The 21921-nt window shown below is 42.1% G+C and overlaps 1 protein-coding gene across 1 annotated transcript in view; it reads left to right on the top strand.

Moving 5' to 3' along the window:
- Positions 1-21921, top strand: part of ARHGEF28 (Rho guanine nucleotide exchange factor 28) — a 256291-nt gene that overhangs the window by 68864 nt on the left and 165506 nt on the right. The window contains exons 3-4 of the mRNA XM_082834982.1: positions 2122-2415; positions 20547-20730. Coding sequence (XP_082691108.1) covers positions 2122-2415; positions 20547-20730 — 478 coding nt within the window. The remainder of the gene's footprint in view (positions 1-2121; positions 2416-20546; positions 20731-21921) is intronic.

The following is a 21921-nucleotide window of genomic DNA, read 5'->3' as shown; positions in this document are numbered from 1 at the left end:
ATGACAAATTAATGTATCGTGTTAATGTGTTATCATGAAGTAACAGCCCCTCCTCAGGTACAGTTGTTTTGTATTTTCATTGGCATGTGGGTTGTACATCTGAGACATCAAGCTGTAGACTAAAGGTGCAATTAATATGCCATTACCTGCAGGAAAGGAGGGTTTGTGGTGTTTTTCTTGTTTGTTGATTGGTTGGTTTTAACTGTGGGTCTCTTAGGCCTTCTTAAATTGTATCATAGAGGGAACCTTCAATTTTTTAATAGGTAAGACTGGCCTCATTTTTAAAAGAAAAATGTTTCTAAGTGCTTCTGTAGTACATCTGTTGCATGTGGGAAGAAGGAAGACAGGAAACATGCAAACACAGACGTAGAGAATTGTAGTGATGTACAAAGACCTTTCAGACCTACCTGGGTTTGGTCACTGAATCAATCAATCTATTGTGCAATTTCTGGGGCTTTGGGCAATTTTTTTTTTTTTTTTTTTGCGGTACGCGGGCCTCTCACTGCTGTGGCCTCTCCCGTTGCGGAGCACAGGCTCCGGACGCGCAGGCTCAGCGGCCATGGCTCACGGGCCCAGCCGCTCCGCGGCACGTGGGATCTTCCCAGACCGGGGCACGAACCCGTGTCCCCTGCATCGGCAGGCGGACTCTCAACCACTGCGCCACCAGGGAAGCCCTGGGCAATTTTAAGCGCTTCTCTCTCAGGCCCAGTAACTCCCATACTCACAAGAAAAAAAGTCAAACCACGTTAATGGCACAGAGTTATACTGGCTGCTAGTCCCTTTTGCTTTGGTATTTACATTGATGTTTTTGCTGCATTTAGCTTGGCCCTGTTTTCTTGGTTTTTCTCTCTTTTTTTTATCAGCCTCTTATAAGAGAATAAAAATAATAACTAAAGCGCCACTGCTAACATCAAAACTTTTGTCTTTTTCTTTACTTGCGTGTAGGGGTGAACCTCCTTCCTACTCCTTGTGTGTTACAGAAAATCTTTTATGATTATATTGTGGCCTGCTTAGAAGGGAGAGTTCTTACCTTGATTTTAACAAACTCACTGCAGACAGTTCCACATTTCTGAATCGTACATTTTCCTGGATACAGCTTTACCAGGGTACCTTTCCAAAGTAGGTACAACAGTTTTCTGTAGTATATAGTGGAGGTGTGTGGTCTGGGGGTAGGGGCTCCACTCTGTGCTGTACCATTGGACCACTTTAAAAAGGCAATGATGTGACGATAGCAGTAGCTCTTGCCTGGTAAACCTGGGACGCTCTTATTCCTTGAAGCCTGGCAGCATAGCTTCTGGGGAAAAGCTTTGGGGGATAAGGCAGAGCAAAGATGATTTGCACCCATTAGGCGTTTGCTTGGGGGCCAGTGGTAGCTGAATGTTAGCCCTTCTTCTGTCCAGCTATTAATATCATGATCACAGAAGTTTGGTGGTGGTAATTCCTGGACATTCTGCCGAGGACAACATAAAAACATACCTGGGTGGAAGTTCACCAACCTTGGTAAAATGGAGTGTAAGGAGAGGCACGGGTAGCAGGATTAGGCGACCACCCAACAGAAGTATTAAGAACATCTACAAGACAGAGAAGCCATTCTCAGAAGTGGTGGTGGGCCAATGAACAGTACATATAATGTTTCTGTTGAGAAGTGTTTACCCACCCTACTCACGTTCAGAAGAAGTCTGAGGAACTAGGGTAAACTTGTGTAACCTTGTGGTGCTACCTTATAAAACTATCACCTAAATAAATATATAAAAACATATGACTCAGAAGGAAATGCCAGAACAGGAAAGGGCAAAGGCCTTTAAGATGACAAACTTGAATTTGATGGTTGGCTAGAAGTACAAGGTGAAGCTATGCCAAATAGCAGTGGTAATGATGGGAAAGCAGCCCTGAGATGGTCAGAGCTCATAAAGGTCAGTTTGAAAATCAGGAGTCACTGGAAGAAGATGGGGTCAGTGTTCATTTGGACCCACAGGCTTGGCGGCATTTAAAGATAATTGGCCACATTTCCTTTCTGCCCTGCTCTCCTGGAGCGTGTGGTATGCTCAGGTCAAAGCTTTGGACACTGGGAGAGCATCTTCTGCAGACTCTGGGTGAACTGTTCACTATCTTGTCATCCAGGCCACAGGCTTCAGGAGACGGTGACGGTGTCTGTGTGCCTCTGCTCGGAAGGTTACTCCCCTGTGACCATGGGCTCTGACTCCGTGACCTATGTGGACAACATGGCCTGCAGGCTGGCTCGTCTGCTGGTCACCCAAGCCGATCGCCTCACAGCCAGTAGCCACCAGACCTTGCTGACCCCATTTGCCCTGACGGCGGGAGCATTGCCTGCTCTGGACGAGGAGCTCGTGCTGGCTCTGACCCATCTGGAGTTGCCTCTTGGGTGGACTGTCCTGGGAAATTCTTCACTTGAAGGTGGGTCCTTACCAGGAAATTAAGATGTCTCCTCTCTATGTCAAGTTCAAATGTGCCTTACAATTTGTTGCCTGTTTGCCTGGGTGGGTTTTCCTGCCTGCTTTTGACCTGAGCCTTGCACTATTCAATCTGGGATCCCTGACATTCTGAGCCACTCATCTCTAGGCTGGTTGATGCCACTCTGTTCCAGGGGGTGAAGAGCTTTTCCTCAAGGAGGGAAGGACTGTTTCTTTGTGGCAGGCTTTTGAGCCAGCTGCTTTGAGCTGTGGCTCCGCTTCCTTTGATATGTTTTCTTGCTGTAAGAAGGGGATATTGGTGTCCTGTTTCCAAATAGGTAGAGTCATTGAGCAAGGAAGAACGTGCAGCCAACTCTGTGGAACACTGAGAAGAAATGTGGCCATGCAGGAAATGTAACCAATGCATTGACATCTTTGAAAATGTCAGTGTCACTGACAGCATTCATATTTACTATATTTATACTAACTTTTGGAGTTACGTCTGGATGCCCCTTCTTTACTAAAAGGCTAAATAGACTCAATATCATTAAATAGACTCTTAAAACCATTCGGAATCTGTGTGAACAGAGATATAGATGTTGTATATAAGCTCATACTATTCATGAGGCTACATTGTTCAACACATACTACTTATGGTGATGACAAATAACATAATTTTATTGGAGATAGAATTTTGCTCTGTATTTTATTGGACACAAACATGTACTATTGCTGTTTTTCTGTATTCTTCCTATGACTTTAGCTTTGTGGTGGGATGATGCTGTCTTTAAGAGTTTCTGTTTCCTGATAAATTCTGGTTACAGGTTGATTTAAAGTTGATCATGGATTAAGATTAAATGAACTACTCTAGGTAAAAGGGGTATGTTTTTTTTTTTAAGCAGAATCAATCATAAGGTCATAAGCCACAATCAGAGAGGATCTCCATTTCTTTCCTTTATTAGGGTTATACTTAAACTCTCCTGGCACTTAAGGATGTTTCTTATTTCTTAAGACCTTGGATGAAAGAAGTCATCCGTGCCTGAGTCCCATGTGCTGCACTTAGCTGTGTGGCAGCTGACTGATACGCATGAAGGGGTGGGCTTCCTGAGGGAGTGGATGGTGTGTGTTCTGCTCACCATCATCCCCAAGGACCTAGCAAAGAGCTTGGCACATAACAGGTGCTCAGGAAGTACTTGAATGAATGAGCGGTGTATCCTGAGACCTTTAAGGAGTCGCACATCCTAGATATTGCTATTGTAATTCTCCTGTATGTATAGGAGGAAAAAAATGTTTTCTGGCTAAGGAACTTTATTCATATATATATACATATATACATATGTATATATACATATGTATATACACACATATATTCATATATTTATTGGTGTATGTACACATGCGTATACATATATTCATTCATATGAGTGTATATATACATATCTATCTATCTATCTATCTATCTATTATATACTTTCTGGCTAAGGAACTACATTTGCTTAAGCCTCCTGGCTTTTAAAACAAATTTTATCAATAATATTAGAGGGTATTTTATATTTTGGAAGGCAGACTCATTTTGACAAAGACGTAAAGCTTTCATAATTTCTCACTAGTCACCATGCTCAAAGACATAAGTAAAGAGCCTCAAAGCCTCATGGAGAGGCAGGTGTAGGTCAGCGACGGGGGTACTTTCCTAGCACAGCAACTCTCTCAGCATAGCAGGTTGGACTCTGCAGTGGTTCAGTCTGTGCCTCTGCAAAATGATAAATTGTTGAAAGTTATGGAACTTCATAATTTCATATGAACAGCCTAAACTAAGAACCTTCAAAGTGGGATTCATGTTATCCACATGCTGTATTTATTTTTTATCCTAAGATTTAGAAATAAGATTTCATAATCTTCAGTCTGTACATTGACAGTAGTATATGCATACAATTTTCTGGGTTTGGGGCATATGTGCAATTATTTTTGCTGACAGAGATGCATAATCAAATAAGTTTGGAGAAAACTGGGCTAACCACCAAATTGCCAAGGGTTATCTTATTGCCATTTTCATTGATGTTTGGAGATGTGTTCTTGTTTTCCAAGCCTCCATCTATCATGACCCTTTGGTTTATCCATATCCTTATAACAGACAGATTTATGTCACCAAGATATATAAGTATATATTATATAGATATATGTATTTTCATGAGAAAAATTGGAGCAGTTGCTTTACATGGTGAGACATTGTATTCTATTTGAAAGCAGTTCTAGTGTAATAGTCATTAAGATTATATGCTGGGCTTCCCTGGTGGCGCAGTGGTTGGGAGTCTGCCTGCCAATTCAGGGGACACGGGTTCGAGCCCTGGTCTGGGAGGATCCCACATGCCGCGGAGCAGCTAAGCCCGTGAGTTACAACTACTGAGCCTGCATGTCTGGAGCCTGTGCTCCGCAACAAGAGAAGCCACGACAATAAGAAGCCCGCGCACCGTGATGAAGAGTGGCCCCCGCTCACCGCAACTAGAGAAAGCCTGCGCACAGAAACGAAAACCCAACACAGCCAAAAATAAATGAATAAATAAATAAATTTATATATAAAAAAAAGATTATATGCCAAATCCTTGCCCAGTTTCTTCCTGTCTCTGAGATCATCTGGGCAAATTATTTCTGTTCTGATGCCATGGTTTTAATTTCTAAAATGAGGCATAATAGTACCCACCTCATTGGCTTGTTGCAATGGTTGAATTAGTGTATGCTTCTACAACAATGTCTGAACATACTGAGTTCTCAGTAAAAGTTGACTCTCATGCGTGTATGTGAATGGATTTCCGTGCATAGAGAGTAGATTGTATGTACATATGTGGAAAACAAATTACAGTTGGTCTGGGCAACTGAAGCTACAGGCAAAGGACAAAATCTTGGTATTGCAAACAATTCCTTGAAATTTCTAGTAAATTTCTAGACTTTCTCTAAGAACAGTTTGTAGTACTTGAGGTAACATTGTTTGCAGCGTAGACTTGTAATAGCACTTCTCTACAACATCAGTGTTCAGGGACAGGGTTAACACTCCTTTTTCTTTTCAGTCCTCTGATTAGATCAGTTCCATCCCCCTGTCTTCTAGTTTGCTGATCCTTTCTTCCACTTGATCTAGTTTGCTGTTGAATTCTTCTTTTGAATTTTTCATTTCAGGTATTGTATTCTCTGGCTCTGTGATTTCTGTTTGGTACTTTTTTAACATTTTCTGTCTCTTTGTTGAAATTCTCACTTTGCTCATCTGTTGCTTTCCTGACCTCGGTGAGCATCTTTGTTATTTTGAACTCTATCAGATAAATCACTTATTTCCATTTCATTAAGATCAGTTTCTGGAGATTTATCTTGTTCTTTTGTTTGGAACTTATTATGTTTCTTCATTTTCCTGGACTCTGTTTTGGTTTCTGTGCATCAGATCAAACAGCCACCTCTCCCAGTCTTGACAGACTGGTCTTGTGTAGATGAACCTTGTCAATCATCCCAGCACAAGCTCCTGGTTGCCTCTTAAATCTTTGTGCTAGTCCAAGTTGCTGTCTTTGTTCGTAGTGGCTCCCAGTAGTAGAGGGTGTACCAAGACCCATCAGTGTCCTAAGGGGGAGGATCTCAGTCAGCACCTAGATGCAGGCTGATTAGAAGGCATAAGCTAGCAAAGTATGCAGTCAAATCCCTTCCAGGGAAAGACTGGAAGATGGGTGTTTTTGGCTTGCTCCTCTGTGCAGAACCTTGGGGGGATGGTTACAGCAAGTACTTATGTGTACGCCCATTAACAACTGCTTCTTTATCCACCGCAGTCCTGTGGGACTCCTGAATGCAAGCCCCATTGGCTGTCAATGCCAGGGGATCTGGGACCTGTCTCTTGAGTGACAGCCATAAAAGCAGCTCCTTCCAGAGAGATTGCCAACTGGCTTCCTTGGGGTCCAGGGAGAATGACAGCCAGCCCCTAGATGCATTCCACTTAGATGCTGGACGCTCGGGCAGCAGCTTATAAAGTATGAAGTCAAATCTCTTCCAGGGAACGACTGGGAGATGGGTGTTTCTGCCTGCTTAGTCAACACTGAGCCCTGGCGAGACAGCCTAGGTGCCTGCTTATATGCCCATCTAGAGCTGTTGCTTTATTTGCTCTAGTCCTGTGGGATTCATGGGTGTAAGTCCTGTTGGCCTTCAGAGCTGGGCGTTTTGGGGGCCCATCCCAGGTGGGAGCCTTAAAAGTTGGGGTGCTACATGTATGGTGAAAACCCTTGATTCCTCGGGGAAAGATTGGGAGTTGGATGTTCCCTCCTGATTGTATGGCGCTGAGCTGGGGGTGGGGTTTATGGCAAGAGTATGTCTCAGCCTTTCCTACCCATGTGAGTATGGGTATTTTCTCATCCAGTCCTATGTGTGGGAGTCACTGAGCTAGTGACTGGATTTCTCTCCGTGGGAATTGCTCTGTGTGTAGCTGTACATTTGGCATTTCCATGGGAGGAGGGAAGTTCAGGAGTCTCCTTTGTCACAATCCTGGTCCTTCCCCGTCAATGTGGTAGAGTTATAACCTAAGCCGTTTAGAATGTCTTACGAGCTCAGTGCATCTTTTTTTCAGCATACATATTTTATTAGTGTTGCTTGTCTTTGAGGCAGATAAATTACATTAGCAAAGTGAGAAATAAAGTGTGGCATGTGGCCCACTGGAGTTCGTCATGTGTTAATGGTAGGAGCATCGTAAATGGAAGTTTTTTTCCCTAGTAGTTATGTCTCCTAAGACCTGCCCAAAAACTATTTAAAACCTTACTATTCACATTTATTTAAAATTCTTTGTATTTATCTATGTTTTTTAGGGGGGTACAGAGGATGTTACAGAATGAGTAAAATTGATTTCTGTAATGACTTTGTCGTGGAAGAGTCTGATGGGAACCTTACTGTGAAGCATTGCTGTATTTCCTTGCATTTTATAATAAATCCCTTATTTTCCTTTCTTTTCAAACACTGAGAGTTATCAGGAAGGCCTGAGAACCCGTGGAAGGGCCAGAATCTGAGCAGAGTATTGTGTCTTATGAAGAAAAGCAGAGCCTTTCCTTGGCCCTGCATCTTACCCATCATTACTCACAATGCAACCAAGTTACTCTCCTAGGGAAGGAAATATCCTGTGTTTTATTTAATTTTGTGCCATAAATAAAATTGGATTTCTGTTTCATAAAATTAAACCCATTCTTCCTGTGAAATAGCTTTTATGATAAAAGCTTCTGAGCTGCCCCACATGTACAGTAAAACTTTAAGTACTATCCCATAACATTTCATGATTAACTTTTTTGTTCTGAATTTTTTGCTTGTTTGTTTTTTGGACAGAACTCTTTTCTCAGAGATTGGCATGATTTTGACAATTAGGTTAACTGGCATAAAATATACTCTTTTTTTATTCTGTTGGTGCTCAGATAACTTGAGTTAAAGTCTTCCCTTCCTGCTCAATCAAATGACTTCCAATCACTTGTGTGTCCAGAAGCCTGATGTGGCTGGCAAGCACCAAACTTGCCATCACCAGTGGGGAGGCTGCCATTGGAGTAAAGATCCCAAAGGGACTACAAATGCCATCTCGGAGGACTGATGGCCTTGCCTCTGAACATAGTAGCTCTTCTCCCAACCTATGGAATTAGGTAGAGCTTGGCTTGATTATGCATTCTGACTTGAGGAAAAAAAGCCCCTTTACTTAAAAAAAAAGTCATATAAAGTCTCTCTCTCACAGCATATATTTACACTTACAAACCAATATGTAGCAACAATTTGCAGATTCAAGACATCTTCTGCCAAAGTAAATTACTGTTGTGAAAAATGAGTTTGGACTTTTCTGCAGGTCTCTAGGTAAAAGTACTTCATATGTGCAAAGGTCTCCTTAATAGGCAGAAAGAAGTTCTTTGTTGTGGAAGAAATAGAACACTTCATTAATTACACCAATTATAAAAACATAGCAACCTGTTTTGCAGCTTTATTGAGATATAATTAACATATTTGTGCATGTTTAAGGTGTACAGTGTGTTGATTTGGTGCATTTATATATAGCAAATGACTACCACCATAGCATTAATAACTCCTTACCATTACATAATTACCATTTCTTTTTTGTGGTAAGAACATTTAAGAAAGGTGGCACCATGAATTGAATCTGTAGGGCAAATACATTAACATTTTTTATAAAGCAAAGAAAATATCTGTTAGATTGCTTTATCAAGTTTAAAGAGTTAAACTTTATTCCTGTCTTTAGAGTTGGTTTTATAAGTGGAAAAAGTATTTAGGGTAAGCCAACTGAGCTTTTGCAACTTTTCTGCAGGGCTGTCTTGGGTACACAGCCAGTGTATTTTGGGCGCTGGCTTCTCATTCTGTGGTTGTATGGTTGGTTGGAGAACTGTCCTCAAAGAGAAGCAATGGATGGAACGGGTAGGACCCACTGAGAACAACTTAGAGAATGTATTATTTTAATGATTAATTCCAAATATCAGATCAAGAGTATGCTCCTTTCCTTGCAAGTAACACCAGTGGAGTTATAGCAACCAGAACATATTTAAACTTGAATCCAGAAATTAGAGAAATGGTGCATTGGTTGCAGAATACATGTTGTAAGGGCAAGTCCAAATAGTATCTGTAGTAACAAGTCACAGTGTAATGAGTAGTGACTTAAAGGAGAAGTAGAAACCTCATCAGGGGCTATAGGTTTAATGGATAAGGACTGCTGTTACTAGGAAGAAGGGTGGTTAGCATGATGCTGTGCTTTATTAGTAGGGTCTTTATAAATGCCCTTTGAAGGAGAATGTTTTTCTCTATTTTACAACTAATGGGGGGAAAAGGAAAAGAAATGCAGTCGACCAAAAGGACTTAGAAAGTTTATAAGAATGGGGGTTATTCAGCAACTGTTAAATGTGTCTTAATAGTTTAGTGTTCCCTTAAGGAGTTTAAAGAGCAATGGTAATATTGCTTATCTGCAGGAAACGCCATTAAGTGAGAATTAACAGTTCATTATGAGAGACTCAGTGGGAACTGCCAGTTTTCTGTGACATCTACATTTTGCTTCAAGCCACGTACCGGGAATCATCACCTTCTTTCTAGGCAATGAGAGAAGGCAATGTGTGGGCCCGCAACGTTTGACAGAGGGAAATATCTGTTTATCTTTCCTTGAATAGAGGAAAGAGATCTGTAACCAGGAAGAGGCAGGGTTTGTTTAACACTTGAAATGGAGCTTGGCTGTTGTTTTTATCCTTGAATATAGTCTGCCAGCTCTAGAAATCGAAAGGAAATAGAGCAAGGCCCTGTTGGCTGGTCCCCACCTGTGTGCCATGTCTTGTTAGCCAGGGAATGGTACATTGGATTAGAAGACTTGCTTACTGTCCCACAGACTATGTGAAATGTCAGCTTTGTCTTTCTGCCCCAAAGCTTTGTCCTGGACCGAAAGTTTGAGATGACATCAGCTGATGTCCTACCAGTGGGTAGGAAACCCATAAAGGACAGATTTATTACAAAATACAAGTTCCTAGGTTTTAAAAACAATTTTGGAGGAGTTTTAAAATTAATGCATTATGGGTATTGACTAAGTCTGGGATATATGTTTTTCTTGGAAATCTTGACATTTTTTCAAGCAGTTGTGTATACACTCAGTATTACTTTCTAGCTTTCTGGCACTTCTGATAGTATCTGGTGGGACAGACATCTCCACACTTTCTTTTCTGACATTTAAAGCTGGTATTATATTCCTTCAGTTGCTAAGGTAACCCACTGGATGACTGCTAGTGGTGGAGAGAATGTTCTTTAAGACAGGTCCTATGGTAAATGGGTAAAATTGTTTCATAATACTTAGCCACACACATGCACACAAATGTGCATCATTTGTGAAGTTTTAAAATCCTTAACCTAAAACTGGTTTCTCTATCTTCTGTTTCTTTTTTTAGCTTTTCGTTTTTAAGGAATAGGTTTTTCTGGCAGTAAAGAGTTTAACACAGAATTGGCCTCTTAAGGAAAAGGACTTTTTTCCCCGTGTCAAATCATTTGGACTTATCCTGCAGTTAAGTCAGTCAACTCTTATTAAGCACCTTCTCTGTTTAAGGCACTATATTTTAAAGAAGAAAAAGCAGCTTAAACTTTTCCTTAAAAATTAAGCCTTCTACAGGGCACCAATGGCCCTGAGACTGGAGTAGAGAATTACATATCCACTCTCACAACTGAGAAATAGAGGATAGGGTTATATTCAGGTTATTTTCAGGTTATTTCAGGTTATTTTCTCCCTCTCTCAAAATTTTCAAGGAAAAAAAAATGTAAATGGAAGCTTTTATTTTCAAACACCCATCCCTAATGTGCTTCCCAACAGATTCAAGCAAGTGGAAGGTTTTGAAATTTACCTCTGGGTGGCAGTGTTCCATCCCTGGCTGTTCTCCTCTGGGAACCCTTCAAATGTACAGGGCAGTTTTGGTTTGCACACAGGAGACTAAAATTGAATTTGAAAATGACTGTAGCCGAGGATTCTGTTAATACTCGAGTAAAAAAGTTTTAACTTTTTGCTGTTTTCGTAGATTTCTTCAATAGGATTTGAATGCTGGCAGCTGTCCTTGTACTACTTTATTTAAAAATTAAATAAAATACTGGTTTCAAAACTACCAAATGCTTGGAGGTTAAAAGGCTGATGGTTGAAAATGGGTGGGAGAGGCCTGGCAAAGGGGGCGGGCAGTGAGCCAGAAGTGATGAGATAATCCTAGGGAAATGACCAGCCCTGTGTCCTGGTGCAGCACCCCCTTTACTTGGCCCCAGTGAGCTTTCCAAGGCCTTGTCTTGATCCTTTCAGATATGGTCCTCGATGTGAGCATGAGACTATATAGGTAGCAGCCTGTATCTTCTGTAATTCTACCCTAGGTTTTAGTTCATAATGATTCTCACATGCCTACTTTCTCTTCCCCGCATCTATAGCTGTAGCAGCTTTTATTGTGCAGGTTTGTCATGAGGGTGTGTGTGTGTATGTGCATGTGGAGACAGATGAGGCCGACATCTGGAGAGTGGGGTGCAGGCCTGAGCCCTGAGGATTGGTGAGGCTTAGTTGCCTTCTGCTTGCTTTTCCCGACTCTCAGTGTGTTGATTTATTCAAGTTCTATCTTTTCTGCCCTTCTTTTCTTGGGTTTGTCTTCTTTTATCTGATTAGCTTTGCCTAATTGGAAGCATAACAGTTAGGAACTTGAGTTTTAGAGGTAGAAGAGCCTGGGCTCAGGTCCCTGATGCTCCATTTACTATCCGAGTGAGCTCGGGCAATTGCATAATTGTGCCAAGCCTCAGTTTCTGCCCCTGCCTTGTTCAGTGCCTGTCAGGATTAAATGGGATAACACACGTAAGTTGCTTAATAAATGTGAGATGGAAACAAGAAATATAAAGTCCTTGTAGTCATTGGCACCTAGCAAGTATGAAATAAAGGTGCATGTTGTGGTTTATTTTCCTTCATGGGTAACAGCTGCCATCTGGACTTCTTTTTTTTTTTTGCGGTACGCGGGCCTCTCACTGCTGTGGCCTCTCCCGTTGCGGAGCACAGGCTCCGGACGCGCAGGCTCAGCGGCCATGGCTCACGGGCCCAGTCGCTCCGCGGCATGTGGGATCTTCCCGGACCGGGGCACAAACCCATGCCCCCTGCATTGGCAGGTGGACTCTCAACCACTGCACCACCAGGGAAGCCCCATCTGGACTTCTAATTAACTTTTCCCAACCTTCCACCCTCACGCTTATCCCAGGTAGGCTTCGTCTTATCTATTGACTTCCTGTTTGGTTTATCCCATTTATCTTCTCCTTCTCTCACCAGAATATCCCTTCCTGAGTGTGCCCCTGTGCTGAAGGAGGGGATAAGATCTCCCACTAAAGTTGTACCTCATACCTGCAAAGTTTAGTATTTCTCAATCTGGGCTTGGCTGTTTCCTGATTGTGCTTGAATTCAGAATCCCGATGCAAACTTCAAAAAGCCATTTCCAAGATATGATGAGTCTATGCTTTTTCTTCTTGTCAACAATAAAATTAGACTGCAGTGTATTTTCATTTGTCACCCAAACAGAACAGCGTTCCTGGAGGGTCACTTGGAAGGGTGCCTGGGAATTCCACAGGCTCACCTGTGGTGTGAGCGGAGAGCAGAAGAGTGCCCAATGCATAGTATGCTGTCAACAAATATCTACTGAATGAATGAATGGTAGATGTAAATCAGAGCCTTGAAGAAATATTAACAAATGAGAAAATGCTATTGCACAGGCTGGAAAAACTGGTATGACGTAATTGCTGCTTATGGCACCTAATGACTGCCTGCTGCCCAAGCCATGGGGCTGTAGCACATTTGTCTTATGACACGTCTGGTGTCTTTCATTTTTTTTTTTTTATAAATCGATTTATTTTTGGCTGCGTTGGGTCTCCGTTGCTGCGCATGGGCTTTCTCTAGTTGCGGTGAGCAGGGGCTACTCTTTGTTGTGGTGCGCGGGCTTCTCATCGCGGTGGCTTCTCTTGTTGCAGAGCACGGGCTCTACGTGCACGGGCTTCAGTAGTTGTGGCTCGCGGGCTCAGTAGTTGTGGCTCACGGGCTCTAGAGCGCAGGCTCAGTAGTTGTGGTGCACGGGCTTAGTTGCTCCACGGCACGTGGGATCTTCCCGGACCAGGGCTCGAACCCGTGTCCCCTACATTGGCAGGCGGATTCTTAACCACTGCGCCACCAGGGAAGCCCTGGTGTCTTTCATTGATGCAATTATATTGCCTCTTAATCACATAACTAGTTCCCTTAAATTATGATTTTAAATTATAACCAGAGGAAAACTGCTTGCAGATATACATAGATCTATGTAGTGACTCTTTATTATATTTTTGTATTAAAAAAATCAGACAAATATGTATGACTGGTTAAGTCCCCCCCATACAGCCTGTCTTAGTTTTTGAGACCCCTGTCCCATATGTTATTTTTGTTATAGCCTGCTGACAATCTTGGATACTAGGCTGAGCAGATACTCCTTTCCTTTTTTTCAATTTATTTACTTATCTATCTATCTATCTATCTATTTATTTATTTTTGGCTGCGTTGGGTCTCCGTTGCTGCATGTGGGCTTTCTCTAGTTGTGGCGAGCAAGGGCTACCCTTCGTTGCGGTGCGTGGTCTTCTCATTGCGGTGAATTTTCTTGTTGCGGAGCACGGGCTCTAGGCGTGCTGGCTTCAGCAGTTTTGACACGTGGGCTCAGGAGTTGTGGCTCATGGGCTCTAGAGCGCAGGCTCAGTAGTTGTGGCGCACTGGCTTAGTTGCTTTGCGGCATGTGGGGTCTTCCTGGACCACGGCTCAAACCCGTGTCCCCTGCATTGGCAGGTGGATTCTTAACCACTGCACCATCAGGGAAGTCCCTCCTTTCCTTTTACAGATCAAGCAACTTAAAACTTGAGAATTCAGTGGTCTTTCCAAAGCTACGTCCCTGTAAGTGTTCAACTCCAGATCTTTCAGCTATTTAATCTGCTCCCATTGCACTACACCGTGTTGTGTCTGGCTTCTTAATATCTTGTGTTGTTGTCCACGTTGTATAAGTCACTCTGGAAATGTCCCCAGATTGTGAAAGCCAGAAATTGTATTACCATCTTTGAATTCTGATAAGGACTTTTTAGTGTTTCAGCTGATTTAGTACTAGTTCCACACGGTAAGTATAGCCAACCTATATGAGGTACAGAATCCATGAAGTGCATTCCAGTACTGTATATCAGAATGTGAATTTTCTGGAATGATTGTGTGGTTGTGTTTTCCCAGATTTTCAGTCAGGAGTTGCTGTAATCTGAGTGTCTCAAATGTGTCTGACGCAGAGCAGACACTTCGGGAAGCTAAAACCTGCCATTATGCTTTTTCAGTCCTCGTCTGCCTTTTGGCTATATGATCCCACCATGCCTGCCACGTTGCTATTGTGCTCCATGGGACGTCCTGTTTCCATATCTTTCCTATGAGTGTGTTTATATTTGCAGTTACTATCCTAGACTCACCAACCTCCGATCTTCCGTATGGAAGGCTGATTTGTTTATACACACACCAAAGCCCCGATCAGAGCTACCCAAAGGGAAGATGCCGTAACATACAACTTCTCCTCCCATTCCCGTTAAGAGTCCTGAAAAATATCAGAGATTGTGTGTGATGCTCATGCCAAATTCTCTCTTCCACTCTCCATGTAAATTTTTGCTGATATTTTTTTCATTCTCTTTCTGCTCATCATTTTTGTATTTTATAAACATCTGTAAACTTTCAAATTATGATGCATGATGTAGATTGATTAACCTGTAGAGCAATTTCCTTGTAGGTCAGATAGTTTATTTCTGTTCACACTCTTTGTGTAAGCCTAGAGCTGTAGTTTACCAGACAGGATTTCATGGGCAAGATACTTATTTTATTGCAAACTAAAGTGGGCTGGCCATGTGCTTCCCCCTTTGTGTCCAAGGGGCCTGGCATATGGTAGTAGTTTGACTCAATGTTTGTCTGCTCAATGACTTAGATGCACAAATCGAGACCTCTAGGAATATATATGTGGCTTCAGAAACCAGAGAAGAACTTATTTTAATTGATAGGATTTATTTTTTTAATTCATTAAAAAAATGCATTAAAAATATATTTTGTTCATAAGCTTACAGGGTTGAATACATTTAAGTGGCTCTACTCAGGAGTTATGAAACATTAGTAAACCCTACAAAGTAGAAGGACTTCTGAATTAACTCGTTTAAAAATAACATTTGCGTCTAGATTATCGTCCCCATCACGGTTTTAGTATTTTGCTAAATGTTTAAGACCATATCTTGGGTTGGCAGCAAGTGATGTAGATTAAAAATAACTTGTAAAAATCACAAAGTTTTTTTGGTCTTATTCGTTGGTGAAATTTGTTAGCTAATAAAATCTTAAGAGATGATTGGGAATACAGTGGTATAAAAAGGAGGCATAGATATGGATTTTGTTAACCAGATGTTTAAAGTAGCAGATCTCAACCCTGGCTTTTACTTAGAATCACTTTGGAATCTTTAGAAAAGATGGATGCTTGTGGGGGGCGGACTTCCCTGGAGGTCCAGTGGTTGAGAATCTGCCTTCCAATGCAGGGGATGTGGGTTCGATCCCTGGTCAGGAAACTAAGATCCCACATGCCACAGGGCTACTGAGCCCACGCGCCACAACCAGAGGGCCCACGTGCCGCAACTGCAGAGCCCACGTGCTCTGGAGCCTGCATGCCACAACTAGAGAGAAGCCCGTGCACCACAACGAAAGATCCTGTGTGCTGCAACTAAGGCCCAAAGCAGCCAAAAATAAATAAACAAATAAGTAAATCAATACATATTAAAAAAAAAAAAGACTGATGCTTGGGCCCTTCCCTATAATTTTAATTGTTCTGAGGAGGGTCTTGAACACAACTATGTGGGGGTGAATGGGAAGAGAGAGAGAAACATACAGACATCATTGGACCCCAGAAGTACCAACACCCCTCATTCTTTCCCAGCCACATTCAACTCTTTCCCCTTGGAGTTATTATGCTGACTTTTAGAGTAACCATCACCTGGTTTTTCCTTATAGTTTTACTACCCATGTATTCATATATAATATGGCTTGTTTTCACTTTTTAAAAACTTCATATTAATTAAAACATATTCTGTGTATTCTTTTGTGACTTTTCCCCCTCAACATTATATTTCTTGGTTTCTTCTAAATTGGTCTGTAATTCGTTTTTATTGTTAGAATACTTGTGTATGATTATACAGCAACTTATTCTATTGTTGATTAAGTGATTAATCAAGTGATTAAGATCACTTCTATTTTTGACCATTTTACATTTTTATGCATGCTTCCAGGTGCATACAAAGCATTGTCCTCACTGGGGCTTGTATGTAGGAGTGGAATTGCTCAGCCATAAGACATTCGTTTCTTCAAATTTATTAGATTATACCACAATGTTTTCCAAAGTGGGTGTGTCAATTTACATTTCCTCTAGCAGTGCATGTGAGTTCCTGAGGCCCTGATAATTTATTTTTCAGTCTTCCATCCTGAATTTCCTGCTACCTTAAAGGCACAGTCAGACCTTGTGTAGGTGTGATAATGGTCCCAAGTTTGGACTGAACAGTACATAAAATCAGCTCCTTCAGTAACAACCAAAGTGGCCACCCCTGCTCTTGCGCCTCAGGTGCTCCGGAAGGGCTCTCGGTCTGTGCTGTATGTCACGGATCTTTGATCCCCAAAGAGTCAAGGCAAGGATGAGTATTCCTAGGACCTTGGGTCTTTGACGTGACAGCCTCATTTTCCAGGCAGAGAAACTGAGGTGTGGCAGAGTGAGAGGCGTGGGCTTTGAGCCTCCCTCCCTGTCACGGGGGCAGATGAGCCCCACTTTATGCCGTGATGGGTGTGTTGATTGAACGTCACAGCCTGCTGTTCCTTTTTGTGTCTGGGTGATCTTGCTGCCAGGATGGTACAGGTCACACCTTTTAATGGTTTCCATTAGAGCAATTAGTAATTCTGCTTTAGTTACATTAGTTCAGATAACTCCTGGTACCAAATAAACAGGAAGAGACAAATTTATTCGGTGAAAAAAAAACCCGTTCATTTTAATTAAACACCCCCATGTCTACCAAATTGTAGAACCCCTTTCCACAGCTTGTTTTCCTGACTCCTGTTAAGAATCTGAAACTCTATAGCAAGCAGAATTATTTATATATGTCGTGATGTTTCCTATTTCAAGCTGTTTGCCTGATTCTAGGCTCTGAACTTCTATACTGAGTGATAAAACTCTTTCATAACACATTTTGGGCAGCCTTTTGTTTCTTCAAACATCAGAAGATCTTCTCTTCCCTGGATTTGGAGGGACGGAGAGGGGCAGCAGTGAGCACTCAGTCCCACATGTTTGCTGTCCTCTCCCATTGAACAGGATATGAGGATGGAGCCAGAAAGGAGAGAACAGAGAGCTGGGCTAGCAAACAGGCCTGGGAAGCTCTGCTGGTGCAGGAATCAGGTTGGGGACAGTGAACTACAGCCCAGGTTGGAGGGTATTTAGGGTCTTGCTCCAGGCACTATAGGGAGTACCATTTAAATGGTTGACACCATACTGCCTTTATCAGTGGTATGATTTTAAAAGGGAACCCAAAAGGTTTAGGAACCGGGCCGCACAGCAGGAGGTGAGCGGTGGGCGAGCGAGCGAAGCTTCATCTGCTGCTCCCCATTGCTTCCCATCACTCGCATTACCCCTGAACCATCCTCCCCCTACCCCGTCTGTGGAAAAATTGTCTTCCACGAAACTGGTTCCTGGTGACAAAAAGGTTGGGGACCGCTGGTTTAGATGTTCCCTTTTGGTCGTATTTTTCTTGGAAAAAAATTGTATCTCGTATAACCATGGGCATTTCTCCCTAGGTTCAGACTGAGATCCGTGACTTAGAAATTCCATCCTCATGTGGCTGGTTACAACCTCATGCCTCATGCTGACTGGTACATTGGGCAGTGTACTCGTGTGTGTGTGTGTGTGTGTGTGTGTGTGTGTGTGTGTGTTGTTACGTGATCCTAACAAGTCTCTTCACGATTATTACTTAAGGAGGAAAAAGAGTGTAAATGTTACCAAACATGCCTTGCTGGGAATCTGTTAAGAGTAAAAACCTTACTTTCTAATTAAGTGAGTTTAAAGATCAAAGACTTAAAGGATAAAATAATTAAAGATAAGTTCTTTAATAACCTTTAGCAGATAGCAAGTATATTAAACAGATGTCTGGTGGGGTGCACTACTTTGTCTGTTTTCAGATGTTTTGGCATTTCAGATGTCATTTTACTGAGGGGAGGTCTGTGCTGTGTCACACAGATGGATGATGGAGCAAATACACAGTGAAGTCTGTGGCATTTACATATTTGAAATACGATGCTTTAAGCTCATTGATCTAGATATAGAAATAGTATAAACCAACTAAAAATGTAAGCTAAGCAGTTTTCTTTTGCATCCGTGTGCTGCGGAGTGCTTCCTTCTGATAGTTTCAGAATAGAGTTTTGTTGGATCCTGGCTCCACACACATCATCATCACAACCTGCTGGTAAGACAAAGCTGAGTTTATTGCCGGCCTTGATAAGGGAGAACTCTGCCTCCATTGAGCCTTAGCAGAATCTTTTTTTTTTTTTTTTCTTTTTGCAGTACACGGGCCTCTCACTGTTGTGGCCTCTCCCGTTGCGGAGCACAGGCTCCAGACGCGCAGGCTCAGCGGCCATGGCTCATGGGCCCAGCCGCTCCGCAGCATGTGGGATCTTCCCGGACCGGGGCACGAACCCATGTCCCCTGCATCGGCAGGCGGACTCTCAACCACTGCGCCACCAGGGAAGCCCTGAGCCTTAGCAGGATCTTGAAGGGGGAAGGCAAGGTTGGGATTTGCTGAGAACTCGAAGTTTGGTTTAATGAGGGTCTTTGGATGCAGGGGAGGAGTGATGGCAAGGGGGTGTCAGGGAAGGGATTTTGGTTAGGTTTAGATAAGGATCATGGTATAGTAGTTAAAGATTGGTTTTGCAGCTTAAACTGTCAATGCTTCCTGCTAAAGAGTTGATGGGCCTTGAAGGAAATTCCTCTGACGAATAGTCAGTCTTTGCCTAGGCAAGAGTCTCCTGGACTGGTGAAGTTATGCTAATGAAGACGACGGAATAGCAAAATCATATTAGTGTAGACGGTAAGCTGGGTGGAGAAGTAGGTAGTTTTTGTCTTCAATGTCCAAGCTGTGTGGGAGTATGTACTTTGTGTTCACAGATTTTTCTCAGGAGGTATCAGAGGTCGAACTAAGAATGACAGATGCTCCAAGTAGCAGCTGTAGCCATGTATTAAAAGCTAACTGTCATGGGTGGTCATCAGGGAAAGGGCCATTGGTCATTTATTCATTCAACAAGCAAATATTTATAGAGCACATACACATGCCAGGCACTGTGCTAGGATAAAAGGCAGATAAGGTCCTACCCTGTTGGGCCTTCCACTCCAGTGTGATGCAGCATCCTGTGGTCTCTTTCGGATTACAAACAGTCAATAACATTACGTAACTGGAGGGTACGTATAACTCAGATTCTTACTGAGTACTTATTCTGACAGATCTTGAGTGTTAGGATTTTCATGTTCAGTTGTTAAGACTAGGTTTGTTTTAAGGTGTGTCTTGATGTCGATGGAGTTCATGGGCCTAGCTTTTTCAAATGTAAGCAAATGTATTCTTTTACATGTTTCCAATGTAATATTTATCATGGGCCAGCTGTGTTCCAGGCACTGAGTCATTGTAGGAGAAATACAGGAGGACAAACTCTATACAAATTAGACAATTTAAACATACACAAATAATTGAGATTTTAGTAGTCAGTTGCCATTCAACTCAATAAATACTGAGTGACTTCAGTTTGCCATGTACCATGCTAGGTGTTAGGAATAAAAAACTTCCAGGATGCCCTCAGCCTGTAAGAAGATAGAGTCGGGAAACAACAATAAGACACAGCGGCAAACACCAACAGCAAAAACCCAGACACAAACCAAGCAGGAACCCCCTTATCAAGGGGGATGTGAAGAGGCACAGGCCGAATTTTTGAAGCAGAGCACTGGTGTGTGTGGCTTTGGCAACCCTGAAATAATCCCAAAGCTCTAATAAATGGGTAGGAGTACCTCCACAAAGTTTGAGAGAGACCATGGGCTCAGAGTCCATTTCTGCCCCAGCTGCTGACCGGAGGGGAGCACCTCTGAGGACAAAAAGTGGAAATGCAGGCTCCTTGACATCCTTGGCCTCTAGTAGCCTGTCCTGCTAGGGTAACAGCATCTCCTTAGAGGACACCTTGGAAATTGACGATATCTGTTTCCAAAGGATGGTGTGCTCCTAGCACTTGTTTTCCATGGATGACCTCACTGAACGTGAGTGAGAGGTGATGCGAACGTGCACCATAGTGCACAGAACAACATTGTACCAGTGATGAGCGAAGCTGGCTCCAGCACTCCCTGACCTTGCACAAATCACTTGACCTCTCCACATCTGTAAAATGAAGTTTCTGGATTAGATGCTTTTGACAGTTCCTTCCAGCTCTGACATGTTTACTATTACTATTCTTACTTTGACAATCTCTTTGATAAAATATATAAGACAAACTTTTTAAATGAAGGAACTAATATTACATGTTTTTCTTTTCAGTTTCTCTACATAGAGAGTCTCTCTTGCACCTGGCTGTGAGATGGGGCCTTGCTAAGCTTTCCCAGTTCCTCCTGTGTCTCCCTGGAGGAGTCCAGGCCTTGGCTTTACCCAACGAGGAGGGTGCCACGCCATTAGACTTAGCTTTACATGGTGGATGCTCCAAGCTGTTTGAAGACATCACAAAGTGAGTTTGGATACCTGATAGATTCTCTCTCAGTCTGTTTCTCTGAAGTCTTCCAAGCATTATGGAAAAATTAACCAAACCACGAGCTAGCATTGGTTTATATTTTACCGTTAGTTCCCCTGTATGAAGTACAGATACACATATCGTACATAAACAGATATACACATATATTTGGTATTCACATTTCATGGGGGAGAGGGAGTCAGGAAAAATGTCTTAAAAGGCTCCATGGTTGGGGGGCTGGCTGTAAGAAGAAGAAAAGTTGGGAAACACTAGCCTAACCCCTACTTATCTTTCAGGTTTTTGCTTAAATGTCACTTCATCAGAGAGGCCTTCTATGTTATGGCCTTTTACAATTATGATTAATTTACAGTAGTAATTGTGATTAAAATTATGATTCATTTATAATATAAATCATAATTTATAATTTTATATATATAGTCATCATTTATTTCATGTATGTCTCCATCCTAAATCATTTGAGGACTGAAACTATTTGTTTTACCCACTGTGTTCAGCATATACATTCATTGAAAGAATATAAGTTTTTGTTGAATCAATGAATAACAAACAAACCCCAAGATACTATGTAGCCAATGGGCTGGTTATTAGGATCTAGAGATAATGGAAATGAAATAATTTGTCAACTGTAAAGTTCTCTATGTTGAGGATGATACCAACATTTTTAATGTTTGTTACTTAGAGTGGTTCAGATTGGTCATTATATCCTATACAGTGGTTTCCTTGACTTACCATGTGGTAAAAAATAAGTGGGAAACTACAATGAAAATGGCAAATTACTACATAAATATTAAATATTATCAGTGTTATTACATGGTGTGTCTTAATGGACTGGTATGTTTCATTTGTCCCATGGAACTCAATGTAATTAATTTACGGTCATATGCTACCTAAGTGCATGTTGAAGTCACAGCTTTCTGTTTATTTTTGTTCTTACTTGGTCAAGTGACCGCCAACTAAGGAAAGAGCCCATCCCAATGGAATTGCCTTTATCTTTGCTCTACCGTGACCCCACTTTCTTTAGCTAAAAAGGGCAAGACAGGACCACTTCCTCTGACTCTGTCATTGTGGATAGTTCAGGGTTACATTGAGGACCCGGAGCCTCACTTCATCTTTGGTAGCTTTGTATCTTTCTATTGTGTCCAAGACCAGAAGATGACATGTGTTTTT

Source organism: Leucopleurus acutus, assembly GCF_964270905.1.
Source record: "Leucopleurus acutus genome assembly, chromosome: 3".
Taxonomy (NCBI): Eukaryota; Metazoa; Chordata; class Mammalia; order Artiodactyla; family Delphinidae; genus Leucopleurus; species Leucopleurus acutus.
This window is presented reverse-complemented; position numbering and strand designations above follow the sequence as displayed.